Source organism: Prosopis cineraria, unplaced genomic scaffold (assembly GCF_029017545.1).
Source record: "Prosopis cineraria cultivar Desert tree isolate PC_DT_omini unplaced genomic scaffold, ASM2901754v1 PC14, whole genome shotgun sequence".
NCBI classification, from domain to species: Eukaryota; Viridiplantae; Streptophyta; class Magnoliopsida; order Fabales; family Fabaceae; genus Prosopis; species Prosopis cineraria.
Genome location: NW_026555345.1, coordinates 5137180 through 5158987, shown reverse-complemented (window position 1 = coordinate 5158987; position 21808 = coordinate 5137180). Strand labels below are relative to the sequence as shown.

General features: G+C 30.2%; 2 protein-coding genes, 1 long non-coding RNA gene and 2 pseudogenes across 3 annotated transcripts in view; 4 read left to right on the top strand and 1 right to left on the bottom strand.

Annotated features, from left to right (window-relative positions):
* The window catches only part of LOC129293128 (uncharacterized), a 79917-nt gene that overhangs the window by 13862 nt on the left and 44247 nt on the right, over positions 1-21808 (top strand). The gene's annotated exons all lie outside the window — the stretch shown is intronic.
* Positions 729-2922, top strand: LOC129293777 (cysteine-rich receptor-like protein kinase 10; annotated as a pseudogene).
* On the top strand, positions 5801-8955 carry LOC129293772 (cysteine-rich receptor-like protein kinase 10). Its single transcript, XM_054931882.1, has 7 exons — positions 5801-6816; positions 6908-7024; positions 7141-7331; positions 7477-7687; positions 7801-8038; positions 8139-8289; positions 8426-8955. Exons 1-7 carry the CDS (start codon positions 6036-6038, stop codon positions 8729-8731), a joined length of 1995 nt encoding a protein of 664 aa, XP_054787857.1. The 5' UTR covers positions 5801-6035; the 3' UTR covers positions 8732-8955.
* LOC129293775 (cysteine-rich receptor-like protein kinase 44) lies at positions 10281-13200 on the top strand (annotated as a pseudogene).
* Positions 15415-16144, bottom strand: LOC129293783 (uncharacterized). Its single transcript, XR_008589215.1, has 2 exons — positions 15976-16144; positions 15415-15752 (listed from the first exon to the last, which is right to left on the bottom strand). It is a non-coding gene; the product is annotated as an uncharacterized LOC129293783 (long non-coding RNA).

The window sequence follows — 21808 nt, the reverse complement described above, 5'->3', positions numbered from 1 at the left end:
TTTAAAAAATATTTATCTATAAACAGTTGGTTCCCAGTTTAGTAGTATACATCTAAATTTAATTAACATCCATGCATGACTTATTGGGGGACCCGTTTGACCTGTGTGATCTAAGGAGTAATAAGGATCCATTGCTCTAGTGACAGGTCACAGGGATTCGACGGGGGATTCCAGAGATGACCATGTCCTTCAATTCTTTGGCTTTGGCCCTGCTTTCATTCCTTTCTCATCTCATCGTAATTCTCACGGTCCAGCTTGATTTCCCGAATTGACGTATTGGGATTGCTTCCATGACAGAGGAAACTATACAAACGGAAGTCACTACCACACTAACCTTACGGCCTTTCTTTCCAGTTTCACTTCCGACCCAAAATTGACTATGGCTTCTACAATTCCTCTAAAGGCCCAAACCCTGCAGAATCTACGTGCTCGGACTGTGCAGAGCAGATTTGAAGCGAGATATTTGCCTTAGATGTCTCGGAAATGCCACAATCTCTGTCCTAAAGAAATGCCACAAATCAGAAGGAGGCATTCGGATTCAATGACGGATGCATGTTGCGATACTCAGACCACTCAATATATGGGTTATATCAGACCCTAATGATTTTGCCGGAACTTCTTCTGATGTGAATGCAACAGATTTGAACTACTTCAGTGAAACGGTGAATAATCTGTTGCAAAATCTAACCACAAAAGCCGCAGCTGGTGACTATCGTCGTAAGTTGCAGCGTCAATGCAGAAGGCTTGTATCAGACACCTATTTATGGCCTTGTTCTGTGCACGCCTGATTTGTCTGAGCGAGATTGCAAAATCTGCTTGGAGGAGGCTATCGTGGAACTCAATGATCGTTTCGAGTACAGAACTGGTGCAAAGGTTCTCACATGAACTGCTTTGTTAGATATGAGCAGTACCTCTTCTATGATAAAAGCTGTTGTTGATTCCCTACAGCAACAGCCATCTCCTTCTGCCCCATCGCCATCTGTACCAGCACCAGGTATCTTTTCCAACTCAAAAAAAAAAAAAAAAAAAAATCTCGTCAATTAATTTTTTTTTTAGGTGTTCCCCTCAATTAATATATTCAACATGATGTATCTCTGATAATTGATAACTGAATTGACAAGTTCCGCTTAATAACTGACAAGTAAAATTTATAGAAATGACAAGTTTCAACAGTAAAATTGACTTGAAAACTAAGTTTTGTCATGTATATAATATTTTGCTTTATTAAATCAATAGGCATTGGTTGCTTATAGACCTCAATTTTTTTTTTTTTTTTTGGGTGAACTGGAGTGTCATGGGTTTAAGTGGTTGCTAGCGGTCGTCGATGGTGCTCTGGCTGTTGGTGATGGCTTCAACGATAACAGTGGAGGGATGGAATTTTTTTCAATAAAAGGGAATTTTGTTAATTGAGTAACAAAATTTAATTTCAATTTAATCCCTCATTTCAGCTAAGATGTTTCAAAATGTTTTGATCCTTGATTGAAAGTTTTGTCCCTATGTTTTCCTTGAATGATATTCTCCATAATTTTCCTATATTCTGTTGCTTGATAACACAAATGACATAGTTGAATGTTGTTTTCTAATCAGGAGAAAGAGGTGGTAGTGGATCACAAACCAAAACTATCGTCAAGATTATTGTCCCCATTATGGTTTTGGTGACACTTTTTTGCTTCCTGAGTTACTACCTGCTCAAGAGAAAGTCAAGGAAAAGCAGTCAAGCAGTTCTCAGAGAAAATTGTAATCTACCTTAGGCATTCACTTTTAAAATTCAAATTATGTTTTTTTTTTTGGTAATCCAAATTATGTTTATTTTAATTATAACATGTTTAATTTGATATTCATATATGTTGGTCTAGTTGGGGATGAAAGCTCTAGCCTAATTTTCCTTGCAATTTAGCTTGGCTGTAATTGAAGCTGCAACAAATAACTTCTCTGAAGAGAACAAATAGGAAAAGGTGGATTTGGAGAAGTTTACAAGGTAATCTACTGGACTAAACTAATCATTTATCTTTTATATAGTTAATTATTCTATTATGTTTCTTTAGGGCATTCTTCATGATGGAAGAGAAATTGCTATAAAGAGACTCTCAAGATGTTCTTTACAAGGAACATTAGAATTCAAGAATGAAATTTTACTAATTGCCAAGCTTCAGCACAGGAATTTAGTGACTTTACTAGGATTTTGCATGGAAGAACAAGAGAAAATTCTTATTTATGAATATGTGCCAACAAGAGTGTTGATTTCTTTTTTGTGTGTATGTAACTTCTAACCATTTCTCTTCTTTTTCAATTGAACTTCCAGTTGCATGCTTTATATATGGATTTATTTTTCAACGAACTTATTACTATCTTGCATTTTCTTCATATTTGATTTCCTTGTGTAGATCTTGAAAAACAAAGATTATTAAGTTGGTTTGAGCGATTTAAAATCATAAGAGGAGTTGCACAAGGACTTCTTTACTTACACGAACATTCTCGTCTCAAAGTTATTCATCGCGATCTCAAACCGAGTAATATTTTATTAGATAACAAGATGAATCCAAAAATATCAGATTTTGGTATGGCAAAAATGATTACTACAGATGAAGACCAAGGAAGCACAAATAGAATTGTCGGGACATAGTAAGTCTTCAATTCTTGTTTCGTCATTTCCATTTGGTTATCTTATTTAATAAGTTGCATGAGAAACATGGCTTCATCTATCCTGTGTATTACCATCCTGTGCAAATTCATCTTAGCATGTTTTTTACATTATCTAACACCCTTGTTGTTTTCTGTTTTGTTTTGTTTTTGTTTATTTGTAGTGGTTACATGGCTCCTGATATATAATGTATGGACAATTTTCTGAAAAATCTGATGTATTTAGTTTTGGAGTTATAGTTTAGAAGTGCTTTGTAGCAAGAAGAATGCAAGATCTCATGAATCCTAAACAAATTTGCTAACTGTTGTTCCTATAACATATATAATAATATTGTCAATGTATAAGACGAAAACTGAAAATCATGAATTTGATTATCTAATATTTGAGAAATTATTTCAGGTCTGGAATCACTGGAATGAGGGTACACCATTACAAGTATTGGACCCTTTTCTAATGGAATCTTCTTGTGATACTGAAGTAATCAAATGTGTGCAGATCGGGTTATTGTGTGTTCAACGAAATCCAGATGATAGGCCAACAATGGCTCAAATTGTTTCGTATCTTGCTAATTTTTCCATCGAATTACCATCTCCAAGAGAACCTTCATTCTTCATGTATTCTAAATCAACTACTGTAGCTGGATCTGGTTCAGATCAGGCTTCTCAAAGTTCCAAAGTGACCATTTCAAATGAAATGTCTGGGACTGAACTCTTGCCTCGATGAAATGCTCTCATCTTTTATGTATTTATATATGTTCATGTCATGGATCTAATTCTAATGGAAGCATTCACTTTCATTTAGAGAATTAATAATGCTTATTCTGCATGTCAATTTCCTCGATCCAATCAATTCCTTTAAATTTGAGTATCAGTGCTTTCTAAATCACATTGTGTTCTCAAAAGACAAAAGACTTCAACGTTTGGCATATGGGATTATATATGAGCCCTGAAAAAGCAGAGCTGTGCAGGGAAATTTGTTAGCAGGAAATTGTACAGGAGATATTTCTGTAACTGATATGAACCATGGTGATTGACTGATTGATCTAAATTATACAACTCGGTTTTGAGAGAAGCTATGATTTACCTTTCAAACTAATATTAGCTTGGCTTGTTGTAATTAAATATGAGAGAATCATTAATTTAGAATGATTAGACTGTTGATGAATCATGTCTTTAACCTGAAAGAGAAGGGGATAAAAAAGAAGGGAAGAAAGAAATGAGTCCTGTACAATATTTCAAAATGAGTCCCAGGTCCCAGACAATGCACAAGAGACATCTCTGAAACATTACGCTATAACTGTTTGAATTCTGCACTAGGAGCCCTTAGAGCTTGTTGCTCATCCCGTGAAGGGGGTTATTTCTTAGTTAAACATGCAATGTGAGGTTTTTGAATTGCCTCGATTCTTCAGTACTTCTTCTCAGTACCTCTTGGTTTCCCCTGCTTCTAAAGGTAAGGTTTCTGGTTCTGATTAGTTTGATTGTAGTCTGCAAAAAGAAGGCATGCCAATGTAATCGTTCGTAGGTTCTTTCCATTTATGAGCAGGAGGGAAATGGAAAACATGGATGCTTGTGCTGATTATATGTGCATCAGTGTTCATATTAGCAGTTTTTATTGGTTTCTCCATTGCCTATTTCCATAAAAAACAAGGGGAAGACAGGTGAATTTTTTCTATAATTTTTCATCTGTTGGCTATGAGAAAATAGTGCAAGAATTACCAGCCTTAGTTCTTCCATTTTTTTTTTTTCAATTTCCCCCTTTGAAAACAAAATGAAATAGATAATTATCTTGTAGATTAATGTAAATATTTAAAGTATTTTATTTTTATTCTAGAGTAGCTTTATGTATTTTATAGGTAAGATTCTTGTTTTAAGTATTTTGACTTATATGTGTGTGTATGTGTGTGTGTGTATATATATATACTGTTGTGGAGCAGAGCTCCATATGTTGTTTGGACCATTTACGTTTGTTGATATACTGTGAGGAACTTGACAGTAATTTTTTTTCCTTAACTCTCTTAATCTCTTTATATTTTTTAAAAGATAATAAAAATTAATCTTGCATATATAAGGATTGTTTATCTATTTTAGACTCTCAAATTATTGAGAATAATCCCTGAAGATAATCCCCTAATTTAAAATCCCAATCCCCATTGGAGAGTCCTAAAAAGAAGTATGATTCTTTATTTTATTGTATCATTATTATTTAGTATTATTCTTATTCTTTTATTATATTATTTATTTTTATTAAAATTATCAAGGGGAAACTGTTCCATTTTCTTTTACAAAAAAAAAAAAAATGCCACCTTCTTCAATACCTTCATCACTAATGTTGCCACCCTATGATTGAGACGGAATGCATGGATAGAATCAAAATCATTGACCAGTGATAAAAACTCGTGAAAACACCCCCCCCATTCAATGTTTTTATTTCTTGATTAGAATAATAACGTTTACCAGATCATTACTAATCTAATCTAAGTAACTCTAAGTTCCTGTAACTTCCGGCTCCATTGTTAATCCTCCTTTCAATGTTATTAATGCTAGTTGTGCTTCCTTTTAGTCTTGTATCCCAGATGAGAAATTTCCCAACCTTTTCTGACCCTCTTATAAAATCACATGGTTTCTAAAATATGTTGTAAAATTTCTCTTTAATTTATATTCATTTTTATGTAATTAATAAATTATAACTAAAATAAATTAAATAAAAATTTTGCTTATTTCAATTTAAGTAATTGTTCATTTACGAAACTGATGTTGTTGAGCACTTAACACTTTCTCCATGCAGGATTGCCTCCCAAACTTATTTGATTTTGCATGGCATCCTTTCCATTTGTTAAAAAGGTTTTTCAAATTTCTCTTGATTGCTTTTAATTCATTTTTTTATTTTAAAAAAAATATTCTTATTTTTTATATTTGCACATCATCTTTGCCTAATAAAAACTTCAATCAAACCAATTAAAATTAACATGAGTGGTAGAGACTTTCATCACTTAAGTAAGTGGTTGGAAGAGGTGTTTCCATTACTCTCCAATACTGTGGGAAAATATTCTATGTCATTAGCAGAGTCTGTACATTATATTTACAAAATTATCCTTACCTTAGTTTATTTTAAAAAAAAAAAACATAACTAATCAAGCATTGATCTACCGGTTTCGCCGATGATACGATTTTTTATTTCTTGATTAGAATAATAACGTTTACCAGATTATTGTTGATTTTAGCAGCTCAAAGTTCCTGAAACTTCCTGCTCAATTATTAATTATCCCAATAATGTTACTAATGCTAGTTTTGCTTCCTTAAAGTCCTCTATCCAGATGAGAAATTTCCCAACTTTTTCTGACCCTCATATGAAATCATCATATCTTGCCTAAGCTAGCCTGCTTTATATATTCATTATGTCTTTGTGGCTAAAAGATTATAGATTTTTGGCCATGTTTTTCTTCATCTTTCCCATCTTTTTTTTCCAACTTGTCTCTGGTTCAGACCCTCTCTACACTTGGTGTCCACCAGAATTCCAAAATTACACACTAAACTCTACATTTCATAACAATCTTGAGCTTCTTCTAGAGTCACTTTCCTCTAGCATTTCAGTCTCAGGTTTCTACAAGACATCCATTGGATATGACCCAGATAAGGTCTATGGACTGGCACTATGCAGAGGAGACATAAACTTGAACTCCAAAATCTGTAAGGACTGCGTTGAGAAAGCAAGCCAAGATATACTCAAGTTATGCAGGAGTCAAGATGCTATGATATGGTATGAGCTTTGTCATGTAGGATACTCCTTTCAGATGCTTACTTCAAGAAAGGCTTACGCTGAGAAGTATCTAGATGAAAATAATCAGGCAAAGAATGTGTCGGATCCTGATCGATTCAGAATTTTTCTGATGTATCTAATGAATAAGCTGTCCAATGAAGCTGCATTTTTTCCTTCCAAGAACAAGTTTGCTTCTGGGGAAGTTGAATTTTCTCAGGAAATTACAATTTATGGTCTAATACAATGCACAAGAGACATTTCTGAAATATCATGCCATGAATGTTTGAGTTCTGCGCTCCAGGAACTTGAAGCTTGTTGCTCAGACCGTCAAGGTGGGATAGTTCTTAGTCAAATATGCAATGTGAGGTTTGACTTGTATCAGTTCTTCAATACTTCTTCTCAGTACCTTCCGTCTAAAGGTAAGGTTTCTGATTCTGACTGGTTTTTTGGTTTTTGCATCAACAAGGCATATCAATGTTATCATTATCGGATTCTTGCCACTATAAGCAGGAGGGAAAGGGAAGACATGGATGCTTGTGGTGATTATATTTTCATCAGTGTTCATATTAGCAGTTCTTATTGGTTTCTGCATTGCCTATCTCCTTAAAAAACAAGGGAAAGACAAAGGTGAATTTTTTTTATGACTTTTCATCCGTTGACTATGACAAAATTGTGCGAGACTTACCAATCTCAGTTCTTGGATTTTTCATTTTCCCTTTCTTTTAATAAACAAAATGAAATAGATAACAAAAAAGGCGAAAAGATTCAACTGCAACAATTGGTGAGCCCCTTGAGTACAACAAATACACATGATGGAGAATCAATTAGTTCTGAAGAACTTTTGTTCATGAGTTTTGGAACAATTAAGGTAGCCACTGACGACTTTTCTGATTCAAACAAGCTAGGACAAGGAGGTTTTGGTGCTGTGTACAAGGTAAAATGATCTCTGGAATTCATTTCAGCCTAAGTATCAGGAAACAAATCATCATGCAGTTTATGATTCAAAAAAAAGGTCATTATCAAAGAAGTATAATTTCCAAACAAGTCATTATGCTGTTTAAGGTTTGCTGTTTTTGTAGGGTATATTAAATGATGGCCAGGAAGTAGCAATCAAGAGGCTTTCAACAGGATCTGAACAGGGCTCAGATGAATTCACAAACGAGGTTCTGCTGATACTGAAACTTCAACACAAGAATTTAGTGAGGCTTCTAGGATTCTGTTTAGATGGAGAAGAAATGCTTCTTGTTTATGAATTTTTGCCTAATGGCAGCCTTGATGCTGTCCTTTTCGGTGAGTCCTTTTCCTTCACCTTTCAAACCATTAAGATAATAAAATATTCATAGCTTTATCCACTTTAGAATGGCGAAGCATTTCATAACAAATTAATCACTGTTTGTGGCCAGATCCAAGGCGACGAGCACAACTAAGCTGGATTAAACGTGTTGATATAATAGGTGGAATAGCAAGGGGGATTCTTTATCTTCATGAAGATTCTCGACTAAAAATAATTCATAGAGACTTGAAAGCAAGTAATATATTATTAGACTATGACATGAACCCAAAAATCTCAGACTTTGGAATGGCAAGAATATTTTCAGGAGCTGAAGGTGAAGCTAATACTGCTACTATAGTTGGCACATAGTGAGTATTACTTAGGTTCTTGTTCGTTTTTCTTTTATAATTTGCATATATTTGTTTTCTTGGCAAAGAGTTTATGACTTTGATATTTTCAAATTTTTAGTGGATACATGGCTCCAGAATATGTTATGGAGGGACTATATTCCATAAAATCAGATGTTTTTAGTTTTGGAATGTTGTTGCTTGAAATTATTACTGGGAGACGCAATACAGGTTTCTCTCACTCTAAACATGCACATAACCTTCTGGCTTATGTAAGTATTATAGATAATAATAAAGTTATCCATGAGACTTTGTTATTTAAAACTTTTAGGCGAATGACCAGTTTCTATCTCTCTAATGTATGCATCACCATTGATTGGTTGACTTGAAGAGTCGTTCATTATGCAGGCATGGCATCTATGGAATGAGGGAAATACAGTGGAATTAATGGACCCTCTAGTAGCTGATTCATGCCCTGAAGATCAGTTTCTAAAATACATGCATGTTGGATTATTATGTGTTCAAGAAGAAGCATATGAAAGACCAACCATGTCTTCTGTTGTTTTGATGTTGAAAAGTCAATCCCCAACACTTGGTCAACCCCAAGGGCCACCCTTCTGTGAGGGAAGAATCACTGGTAGTGATCACAATGAGGCTGAAAATGAACAATGCTCCGTCAATAACTTGACAGTTTCCGATATACTGCCCCAGTGATCGGATTTGAAAACCTTCCAGTAAAATTTTCCTTTTATTCTGTAATACTGTAGTTAGATAAGTCAGGCCGTTCAAGTTTTAACTAGATTTACAATTTTCTTTTTCTTTTAACGTATAAACAAGGCTAATTGGTTTTTTGTTGTTATTGTCGACCTGTAAAAATGCAGGCCTAAATTGTGGACCCAGTAATGCATGGGATTTTTTATTTGAAAGAATTATGTTAAAGTTCCGTATAAAAAACTTAATTACCATAAGATTCATTAATAATTATCAATGGCTTTCATTTAATGGTTAATGAATCTTCTGGTAATTAATTTTTTTATGTGAGATTTGGATGTAATTTTCTCCCTTTATTTCCACCTCTCACTTGTTTCTTGTACATGAGGTATGAGAACAAGTGAGACAAAATTTTACCAGGCAGAGAGAAGAAACCAAGTTGTCCCTCTGGATATCTGCGACTATATATATATATATATATATATATTCTCTATGCTTCTATGCAAAAATGAATCCATGTGAGGATTAATCAGATTGTGAAAGTTGTTGAATTTTGATTCCAAATGGCTAGTCATTCTGAAGCATTAAGCAGAACCAATACCAAACTTCTGTAAATTTGTTTTATGGGCATATAGAAAATTCCATGTAAGACAGAAGGATGGTAAGCAGCAACTACAATAGGACAATTTGTCCCAAGCATTCCCCGTCAAGAATTTGATTTTTGCAAGGAAGTTAACTTCCGGGAACGAAATTGATAAAATTTGTTAAGAAAGTTCAAAGTAATTCATTTTCGCGCGTAAGCAAGTTTTATAATTCAATGACTTTTCACCTCTAGTTTGGGCATGAAACTATGACTGCAAGCAAAACCCAACTCAATCTCATTTAGTAAAATATTGAATTTGAAAGTCAATTCAATCGTTCAATTAGTTTAATCAATTTGAAGTTATCTTGGATTTGCAGTTAAATCTACCAAGTTAGCTGGTTCTTTCTATGACCAAAAGTCATCCATGAATAGTTTTCAGGTTACTCCCTGAGACATCTAAGGTCACTGTCATTGTTAATTGTTTAGTTTCTTTGATGTTGATAACATATTCGTGTTTTCCTACGGTTATTTTATTAAAGAAATAAAAAAAATTTAAATTATTTTACATAGACTTAAGGATAATGTCGAGAAAAACGTGTTCTATGTTGCTTGAAAAAAATGCCACTCATAATCATCATCACTAATGTTGCCGCCCTTTGATTGGGCGCAATGCATTGTCAGAAATTAATCAAAATCACTGACCAGTGATAAGCTTAGAAGGAAACCGACAATTGATTCTTTTTTAAACAAAAATTAGAACAGTAACGTTTACCAGATTATTGCTGATCTAAGTAGCTCATAGTTCCGGCAACTTCCAGCTTAATAATTAATTATCATTACAATTTATTAAAGCAAGTTGTACTTCCTTTTAGTTTTATATCCCAGACGAGAAATTTCCCTGCTTTTTCCTATCCTTGTATAAAATCATCATAACTTGCCTAGCTTAACCAGCTTATTTATACATTTATTCTGTCTTTGTGGCTAAAATTTTATAGATTTTCAGCTATGTTTTTCTTCATCATTCCCATCTTATTTTTTCACCTTGTCTCTGGTTCAGACCTTCTCTTCACTTGGTGTCCACCCGAATTCCCAGATTACACCCTAAACTCTACATTTCATAACAACCTCGGGCTTCTTCTAGAATCACTTTCCTACAATATTTCAGTCTCAGGTTTCTACAACACATCCGTTGGAGAAGACCCAGATAAGGTCTACGGACTGGCACTATGCAGAGGAGACATAAACTCCTCAATTTGTAATGACTGCGTTGACAAAGCAAGCCAAGATATACTCAACAAATGCAGAAGTAAAGATGCTATGATATGGTACGAGCTTTGTCAAGTAAGATACTCCTTTCAGATGTTCATTTCAAGGATGGTTTATACTGGGAAGTATCCGGATGAGAACAATCAGGCAAAGAACGTGTCAGTGTCAGATCCTGTTCAATTCAGCCGGGTTCTGATGTATTTAATGAATAACCTGTCTATCGAGGCTGCATTTGTTCATTCCAAGAACATGTTTGCTTCTGGGGAAATTGAATTTTCCCAGAACATTACAATTTATGGTCTAGTACAATGCACAAAAGACATCTCTGAAACATTATGCTATAGCTGTTTGAGTTCTGCACTAGGAGACCTTGGAGCTTGCTGCTTATCCCATGAAGGTGGGACAGTTCTTAGTCGAACTTGCAATGTGAGGTTTGAATTGTCTCCGTTCATCCATATTACTTCTAAGTACCTTCCGTCTAAAGGTAAGGTTTCTGATTCTGATTAGCTTTTGCATCAAGAAGGCATGTCAATGTTATCATTAACAGATTCTTGCCGTTCATGAGCAGGAGGGAAATGGAAGACATGGATGCTTGGGCCTATTATATGTGCATCAGCATTAATATCAGCAGTTATTATTGGTTTCTGCACTGCCCATTTCCATAGAAAACAAGTGGAAGACAGAGGTGAATTTTTTCTACAATTTTTATCTCTTGACTATGAGAAAATAGTGCAAGAGTTATCACTTGCTATTCTCACTTTGATTTTTCATGTGTCTTTTTTGTTTTGCTTGAAAACAAAATTAAATAGGTGATGAAAAAAGCAAAATGATGCTACTGCAACAATTGGCGACTCCAAAGAGTGTAACAATTACACAAGATGGAGAATTAATTAGCTCTGAAGAAGTTGTGTTCATGAGTTTTGCAACAATAAAGGTTGCCACTGACGACTTTTCTGATTCAAACAAGCTAGGACAAGGAGGTTTTGGTTCTGTGTACAAGGTAAGATAGTCTCCGAATTTCATTTGAACCCAAGTAATAGCAAACAAGGCATTATGCATTTATGGTTCAATTTTTGGGAATTTCAGGGTGTTCTTCCAGGTGGAAATGAAGTAGCAGTTAAAACGTTATCAAGGAAGTCTAGGCAAGGGACAGAGGAATTTAAAATGAGGTCATTCTGATTGCAAAACTTCAGCATAAGAATCTGGTGAAGCTTTTAGGATGTGGATTGGAAGGAGAAGAAAAGTTTCTCATATATGAATACATGTCGAATCAAAGCCTTGACAAATTTATCTTTGGTCTGTTGGCCTTTCCCCCTTTTTTTTTCATAAGGTTTTTATCTACATGTCAGTACTGACTGCAGATTTTGGTGTTTTTATTTCTTAAGATCCAGAGAAACGCTCACATCTTGATTGGAATATATGCTATGGGATTATCATGGGGATAGCTAGAGGATTACTTTATCTTCATGAAGAGTCGAGACTTAAAATCATTCATAGAGACTTAAAACCAAACAATATATTGCTTGATCAAGATATGGTTGCAAAGATATCGGATTTTGGTATGGCAAGAATTTTTCATGAAAATCAAAATGCTATTAACACCAAGAGAATTATGGGAACATAGTAAGTAAATTTTCATGTTTGCCCCATAATTAATATGCTTGGCTCAACTTATTTTCATCTCTTATTGTTGAAATAAGTGAATGATCATTTAGATGATAATTAGTTTTATCGTTCACTTGTTTGCTATATGCATTGAACCATTCCATAGCTTTTTAAGATCATTGACATATTCAAATTGATATTGAGTCAACGTTAACTTTATCTTTTAGAGAAACAATCTAAATTTTATTTTGAAAAAATAGCATAAGATGTTTAACTAAAGGAAAAAAAAATAGTTTGGGCCAGATTATATGTATATATCTATGTATATTGTTGCTTTCGACTTTTTTTGTGACAAATTCAAGGTTGATGTACATAATAGTGGATACATGGCTCCGGAATATGTAATGGGGGGATTGTTTTCAGTAAAATCTGATACATTCAGCTTTGGTGTCATCTTGCTTGAGATCATCAATGGGAAGAGAAATAATGGCTTTTATACAACTAAACTTGCCCCTACCCTACTAGCATATGTACGTTTCATCATTCACTTGATACTTTACTGCTACTAGTCCTGGCCATAAAGTTTCATGAAAAGTAATAAGTTCGAATAATGCAGGCATGGAGGTTATGGAATGAAGGGAAAGAAATGGACTTTGTGGATGCTCATCTATTGGAAACTTGTCTTGAGTCAAAAGTTTTAAGATGCATGCACGTAGGACTGTTATGTGTACAGGAAAACCCAAAAGATAGACCCACCATGTCAAATATTATGGTTATGTTAGGAAGTGAGTCAATGTTTCTTCCACAACCTAAACAACCTGCATTTTCTTTGGGTACATCAGTTCAAGTTGATCCATCATTGATGACAAATTCCTTTGTGAATCATGTAGTGCTCTCTAGTGTTCAACCTAGATGATATATGACCAACACTTATATTATTCTTGACATAACATTGAATATACATGTTTTGTTTTGTGGTTGCGATTGAATCAAGTTACTTGTCTAGTTTAGTAGCTAAGCTTCTCGAGCTTCTAACACGTTTTGTTAACTCTACAGGTAAGTTTTTTGGTCAGCTACACAAGTAAGTTTGATAAATTAAAACATTTCAAATTTTGGCGCATTAGATTATGGTTATTCAAAAAAACAAAGAAGTGAAATATAATTTTGAACTGAAAAATTAGGAGTCTGTTTTTTACCTTATATTAGAAAGACGCGATCAACAGTAGAACTAGGATCTAAGGTTAGGGTGGTGATGGAGTCAAGATTGTTGGCACAAGGAAAACTTTTTTATCTCTTTCAAATTCACTATTTCTCTTTTCTCCTTTCTTTTTCTTTGTTTTTTAAGTTAACTTTCAATTGCAGACTTTTAAGTGCAACATATTAATAAAAGACATTCAATGAATTTACTCTTGAGTCTTAAATCTTTATTCTTCATTGCCTTTTTTGTGACCAATCCCTAATTAGCATGCGACATGAGAATGACAAGAGTCTGGTTTAGTCAAATTATTTTTTTTCTATTTTTTAGTCAAATTATTAAATAATAGTAATGTTTTTTGACCAACATAAATAATATTGATATTTAAGCATATTGAAATTATAGGCTAATATTCACTAGACTTTAAGTTAAAAAATTAAATTTTAGTTATAGGCTAAAAAGCAAAATTAAAATGGGTTTAAAGTTTAAAATATTAAAATAAGAGGTGTAAAGTATAAGAAGAGAGGGCAACTTATAAAATATAAACTTTATAGACGTCATTTCTCCCAAAGTCCCCTCAACTACATGTGGTTCCGCCAGAGACTCGATACCTTAGCATTTGGCTTTGGAATAAAAAGTAATGAAAATGAATTCAAAAGATTCATATTGTTAGATGGTATCGAGAATGGGTTATCTCCTTCTATTCATAAAATTAGTTTTTTTAAAACACAAACTTAAAATTGCTGGTAAAAATGAAAAATTAAAGGGTATTTTTATATGTTAAGTATTCATGCTAGAGCGTTTGATGTCATGAATTTTCCCCCTTCAACAAGTTGGTAGTTGAAAGAGTATTTTAGTCTTTTTCATGGGTAAAAATAATATTTGTATATTGAATACTTTTTTTAGATTAATTAATAATCAAAATAATAGTTGTTAATAACAAAGATAACTGTTTTCAATCCTTAAAAATACATATTACATGCATTTTTTTGGGGAAAGTAAGAATAACCTTCAAATAAATTGGCTAATTGTCTCTGCAAAGCAATTTCACGTCTAGACTCTCCTCAAAAAAAAGAAATTCTTGTTTAAAATATGGGCTGAAGCTAAATTGTTTGTTTGGCCCATAATACAGAACTTGGGAAAATAGTTTTCACAAACAAGGATCGAATAAGGAATTAAATGTAATTAAAATTTTATGAAAAAGATAAAAATGCCTCTAATTTTCTTCCAACAAAATCTCGCCACTATCACTAGAACACCACCAATGGCTGATAGAGCCCTGACACCAAAGATAATTATATTTAATTAATTTTTTAAGATAGTTAAGGTTTGAACCCTTAAGTCCTTGGTCACCAAAAGAAATGATAGCCATTGGGCTACCAATCTTTTTAATAATATAATGTATAAATTTATATATATATATATATATATATATTCTTAAATATATTTTCAATTTCCAAACCAATACTTGCCAAGGATTTAATGTTTGCTTATCATTTTATAAATAATTATTTATTAAATTAATAATAAGATTTGTTAAAAAAATTTAACATGCACTCATTTTTATAAATGTTTACTTTTTTTATTATCAAAAATTTATTAATCAAAAATTTATATAAACTTGTTATTTTAGTAAAATCTACTCGTCAAATTATTCAAAGAAATTATGATATGTAATAATGGAGACTTATCATTTTACAAATAATTACTTGTTAAATTATTAATAAAACCATGTTAAAAAATTTAATATGCATGTTACCAAAAAAAAAACTAATATGCACCACTTTTTATAAATGTTTGCTAAAATAATTTGACAAGAAATTTTTTTTAACAAATTTTTATTAGTAATTTAATAAGCAATCATTTGTAAAATGACAAATCCTATTATTAATTTTGACAAATTTTTTTAATAATCTGACAAGTAAATTTTACTAAAATACCAAGTTCACATAAACTTTGGCAAATAAATTTTTAATAATAAAATAAAGATTAAAATACAAGTTTACTCTCAAAGTTTTTAACCAAGTGCACCTCCTATCCTAAAATATTTTTTGGCATAATTTTATTCCAAAGTTTTTTAATTTGGTACAATTTCACCCTGCTGATAGGGTTTGACAGCATTGACCGTTTAAAAAAGATAATTTGACCGTTATTTACGGATTGGAATGCCACATTAAAGACAACATCACCCTTCCTCCCTTGCCACGTCAAATGTTTCTCATCCACCTTATTGTTATTGTGTTTCTCTCAGATTATCAGATTGCCTTCTCATCCATGTCATCTCTTCCTCCTCCTCCTCATTGTAACCTTCTTCATTCCGGCAAATCCCAAACACAAAACCAGCAAACTCCATAAACCAGTAATGCAAACAAAACCTAGCAAATAAAAAAAGAAGCCAATAAATCCAAATCATACGAGAAAAAATAACCCAAATATCGAACCAGAAATGAAAAAGAACCCAGTTCAAATGAAGCTTCTAAAGAAGGAAAAAAATAAGAATTTGAATCAAATAAGAAAAAAAAGAAAGAAAGAAACTAGATCAAGCAAGTAAGCCAGATCTAAGAACGCACCCATCATCTTGTTTGAATCTCCTCTCACCTGTTTAGTCAATAGCCAATGGCAATCCAAGCGACATCATGGATAGCCTCTTCTCCAGAAAGCCCAAAGGTAACGTTGTTTCAGAGCCAATGAGAGAAAAATGAAGAGAGAAGACAAGGAAGCTAGTAGTTCAGATTTTAAAGGGAAAATCGAAGACTTGAAGCCATAGGTCTCAACATCCACTAGTTCTGGGTTTTGCTTCACCGTAGCCACTTCTTCTGTAAGTTTCGAGAAGCATACTGCTGTTCACGCCTATATTTTTTAAAATTTTTTAATTTTTAAATTATGTGACGTGGCTGTCAACAAAATGAGTCAAAGTCATATAACAGTCAGCACAATCAAGAACTAATGACAAGGCAAAATTATACCAAATTTAAAAATATTAGGAGAAATTATACTAAAAAAATATTTTAGAATATGAGATGTGTCTGATTAAAAAATTTAAAAATAAATTTGTATTTTAACCCTAAACGCAATTAAACATTTATAAAAAATGGTGCATATTAAACTTTTTTTTTTGGTAATATGCATGTTAATTTTTTTACAAGTCTCCATTAATAATTTAATAAGTAATTATTTATGGAATGATAAGTTCTTATTACAAATTTTGAAAATTTTCCTTCATAATATGACAAGTAAATTTACTAAAATAATAAGTTCATAAGCTTTTGAAAAGTAAAGTTTTGACAAGAAAACAAGTAAACATTTATAAATAAGAAGTTCTCATTATTAACTTTGACAATTTTTTTAATAATTTGATAAGTAAATTTTACTAAAATTATAAGTTCATATAATCTTTTGACAAGAAAACTTTCAGTAATAAAATAAATAAATATTTATAAAAACTAATGCATATTAATCTTTTAACAAATCCTTATTAATAATTTAATAAATAACTATTAAATTTTTAATGAGTATTGATTTAAAAATTAAAAATATATTTAATTATATATATATATATAATATTTATTCAGGCAGCCCATTTTCTGGGTGACCTAAGGGTTGGGGTTTGGCCACTTTGAAAAAGTAATTAAATGCAATTGCTAAATGTTGGGGCCCTGTCAGCCGCCAATGGTGTTTTGACAACCAATAACAGCGGTGCGCTTTTTTAAAAAATATATATATATGAAGAATATTTTTATTTTTTCATTATGAATTTTAATTATATTTAAATCTTTTGGCCTTGGAGAGTAATTTTAAATTTGTTTGGTCTTTATTTGTGATAAATGTTCTTCCCAAGCTCTCTATTGTGATTTTTCACATATAAATTAAATGATCTATTCCTGGCCCGGCCTAAAGTAGAAAGCTATTATTATTGCGTGATCCTTTTGTTTACGAATATAGGAGAAACTGTCTCATGGCACTTGTTTTTTTTTTTTTAAAGCAAATTACACATTCATATAAACATTTATCAAAAAATTTTAAAATTATTACTAATAAAATCCTATATTTTCATTCACGAGACAAAAAACTCACTACTACAAAAATAAAAATTTGGTAGCATGCATTGTATAATAATTAAAAACCAAAACTCACTAAAATGAAAGTAAAAAATACTTAGGGTGGCATACCTTGAATGAAATACCACCACTTATCAATTATTTTTTGTTTATTATTGTATAAAATAACAAGAGATTTAATTTGATAGTTAATTATTTCTTTAGAATTGTTTTTTAATAAATATTTTACAGTAAATATAATATTTAACAAAAGCTTAGGTGGCATAATAGTTTTTATTTATTTATAGTAAATATATATTATTTTCAATAATTATTTTATCAGAAATATAATGCTTAATACATATTTTTTTTAATTAATATTAGGTGGCATTTCCTGTGAGGAACGCCACCTAATAGTTTTCAACTATTTTAAAAAAAATATATATTTTATAATTCATATTTTATTTTATTAAACTTAGGTGTGTTTTCTCACAGGGTTTCAATTATTGTATATAAAAATAATATATTTTAATAAAATTTTAATAAATATAATATTGATCTAAATATTTAATTAATAAGTGTTTTTAATTTATTGGTATTTGATAGTTAATTATTTTATTTGAGAATTATTTTTAATAATTACTTTATAATAACTATAATATTCAACAATACTTTATTTATCAGTCATAGGTAGCTACGTGTTTTCATTTATTTTCTTTAATGATATATATTTTTAATAATTATTTTTATAATTATTATGATATTTAATGTTATTTTTAAAAATATATAATTGTCAAATACTGTTTATTAAATATTAATATTAAAAATATATTTAAATGGGAGAGTGACCATTTCCAATGAAATGCTATCTCGTCTTGTAACTTAAAATGTTTGTTAATTGTATTATTTTCTCGTACTAATTATTAAATAGTGTTTATTAAACATTAAATGTAAAAAAAATTATTTAAATGAGAGGGGTGATATTTTAAATGATAGAAATGACATCTCTCTCATCTAAATTAAATGACTTGTTATTTTTAATATATATTAAATATTGTTTATCAATATTAATATAATAAAAAATATTTAATGAGAGAAGTGAGGTTTTTGGAGATGAAAATGCCACTTCTATCTTATAAATTGAATTTTTTATTAATTAGTATTATTTTTCAAAATATATTGTAAAATATTATTTATTAACTATCAAATATTAAAAAATTTAATTTAAATGACTGAAAATGCCACCTTTTCCTCAAAATTAAATTTTTATAATAAATAAAAATTTTATATATTTTTATCCTTTTAATTTAGACTTTTAAAATTTATTTAAGGTAATTGAATTTAATTAAATTTTAATTTTATTAGCCAATTTAACTTTTTTGAACTATCTAAATATTTAATTTTAAAATATAAATGATATCTTTAATATTTTTTTACAGTTACTATTTAATTTAATTTTATTTGTACAAATTCTTTTGATCTAATTTGAAACATATTAATAGTGATTATTTTGGATACAAAAAATATAAACATATTTAAAGATCAAGTTAATAATTAAATCTTTAAAATTTTTTTAAATTTATTTTGAGTTTATTAGGGTAGTTTTTAATTAGGGTTATTTAGGATAGTTTATTATTTTATTAAATTATTAGGTTTTTTTTTTTTTAAGAGACGCACTACTTTTTATATATAAAAGACGCAGCAGAGGACCCATGACTTTTACGAAGGAGTTGGCGGAGCAAAAATTATTGGAGAGGAGCCGAGGCGTCGTCTTCTTTTCTTCATTTACGTGAGCCATGGTTTCTCAATTTCTTATATAGTGCTGTTTCATTTTAATTCTACCAAAAGTTAATTTTTTTGTTGCAATCAATTATAAATTATAATTTTAAATTTTAATAAAGTTATTAATATTTAAAAAAATTATTTTAACTTTATTTTGATTTGTTCTTCTTTTTGTTACCTCTAAATTTTATGCTTTAATTGTTATTGTTTATTAGAATAGCTTTATTACATAATTTTTTTGGTTATATATTTTATGTGGGTTTTACTTGTAATAAGCAATTGATATGTAACATAAGAGCAATTTGCTAGACTTGGGTGATTGTTTTGTTTTATTTCTAGTGTGCTTAATATAGAAACAGTTGTTACCTTATGGATTAAGAGAGATTTTGATTAATTTATAATTTAATTTTTTTAATTTTTAAATGATAATTTAAAAAATATATAAATATTAAAATAATAAATTTAAATAAAATTAATTTATTTTATGGATGAAAAAGATTAAATTTAGGTGATTGGTTTTTGATTGATTGCGCTGCATGTGCTTGGTAATTTTTGCAATTGAACTTGTTTTAATTGTTTAATTTAAATTTATTTTTTTAAATTAATGTTGTTATAAAAAAAATTTCCTATTATATATCTTTTCATAATTATAATTCAAATAATTAATTTATTGACTCTTGTAGAGACAATTTAGGTTGTGCTTTACAATAAAATTTAATTTTTATTAATTTTGGTGCTATTCGATAGTAATGTCAGTTATTAATTAGTTTTATTTTAAAAAAAATCAGAGCTATTGTGATTTTTTAATTATTTTTAAAAATTAGAAATAGTTTTTAATTCTTCTTGAAATTTTCAAACTCTAATCTTCTTGTCTTGGTCATTCTTTCCCTCCAACTGCTTGCTTTTCTCTCTTGCAACTCACGAATTATCTATTCTCTAATTGTTGAAATTGTTCTACTCATCTTCTCTAGTTGAGATTGCTTGTACAAGTACACCAATAACAAGTTTTTTTTTATTTTTTTACCTCATATCTACCTATCCATATATATTTATGTGGATCTTCATGATTTTACTTTTATTTCTTCAATTGATTTTTTTCTTTCCACTCTTGAAGGGTTTGTTTTTTTTAATTAATTTGGTAATACGCATATTTGTTGGTGTAATAATTCTTTGGGTTTAAAGCTTTATTGAGATCTAGAGAACAGATCGTGGGATCTTCAATCTTCATGCTTTTAGTGATAAACAGCTTGGTTTTGTCAAGTTTTGGATTTTCAAGAAGATAATAATGATGATCTCTGTTAATCATTAAAGAAGTAGCTTGTTTCTAATTTAAGATCTAGCCACTTTTTCTTATATGTATTTGTTTAATGTTGAAGGATAGCCAAAACTTGTGTGATCATATGATAGCTTGTTTTTTCTTCATAGCTTGTATAAATTGTTTTTTATTCTATATTTAATTTCTATTAAACATTAGTCATATTTTTTAAATTTATTGTTTATTTATTTTATTTTAGGCATTATTTTTTTACAACTATATTTTGAAAATTGTTAATAAATCTTATTATATCTCTTAGCTAATATTTAATTTATGTCTTTTCTTATCCTTGATTTTTTATGACCTTATTAAATTATCAAAGTTTTTATATAGTATGAAATTGATTATTTATTTTTATTAATTAATTGTATATTTATGAAAAAATTATGTATATGAATTGATGGATATATAAGATATTTTATATATATATATATATATATATTAAAAGTAATGCTTTTTAATTTTTTTTAAAACGCCGCCCATTTTCTTTATTTTTTAAAAGTAAGTAGAGACCATCATTGTTACTAGCTTTTTATAGCAATTCATTAATTAATGCAATGCCATTTAAGATTTAAGATATCATTAAATTTTATAACATTTTATGAACGTCACAAAATTAAAATTTTAAATACAATTAAAATTTATTTTTATAATAGTGAAACTTTAATACAAGTTCTTATTTGACTAAGTACAAAAATATTTTAGTCCAAATTTTTATTTTCAATCATAATTATTATGCTTAACTAATTTTATTTAATTATATTATGAATTTGTAATTTTTTTTAATATTTAAAAAGGGGAGGAAGTATGACACTTGTGACCCACATATTTGTTGTGTGATGCTGTTCTCTTCTCTCCTCCACCGCGCCTTAACAGCTTTCACATTTCCTGATTGACCAATCCAAATGTGCGAGTCATTAATCATTGGACTCTTATGTGAAATCTGAAGTGTGAACGCATTTTCATCGCAGGGACACTCAAGGCGTGCATGAGACATGACTTGACTTCTAGGATGACCCGTACGTCGAGTTAAGTGACAGGCATAAGAAGTAACATGTATCCACTATTATTTGACCCAAAAAAAAAAAAAAAAGAAAATAAAAAGGGGCTCCATTATTATTGTGTCGCGCACTCGAGGCCTATTCCAGAGATGACAGCGTGTTTTCATTTCTTTGTTTTCAAAAATTTTTAAACTTTTTTAATATATATATATATAGATCTTTTTAATTTTTCAATTTTAAATTAAATTTTTAAAGTATATTTTATTTTAAACAAGTTTTTATAGTTTAATTTATTA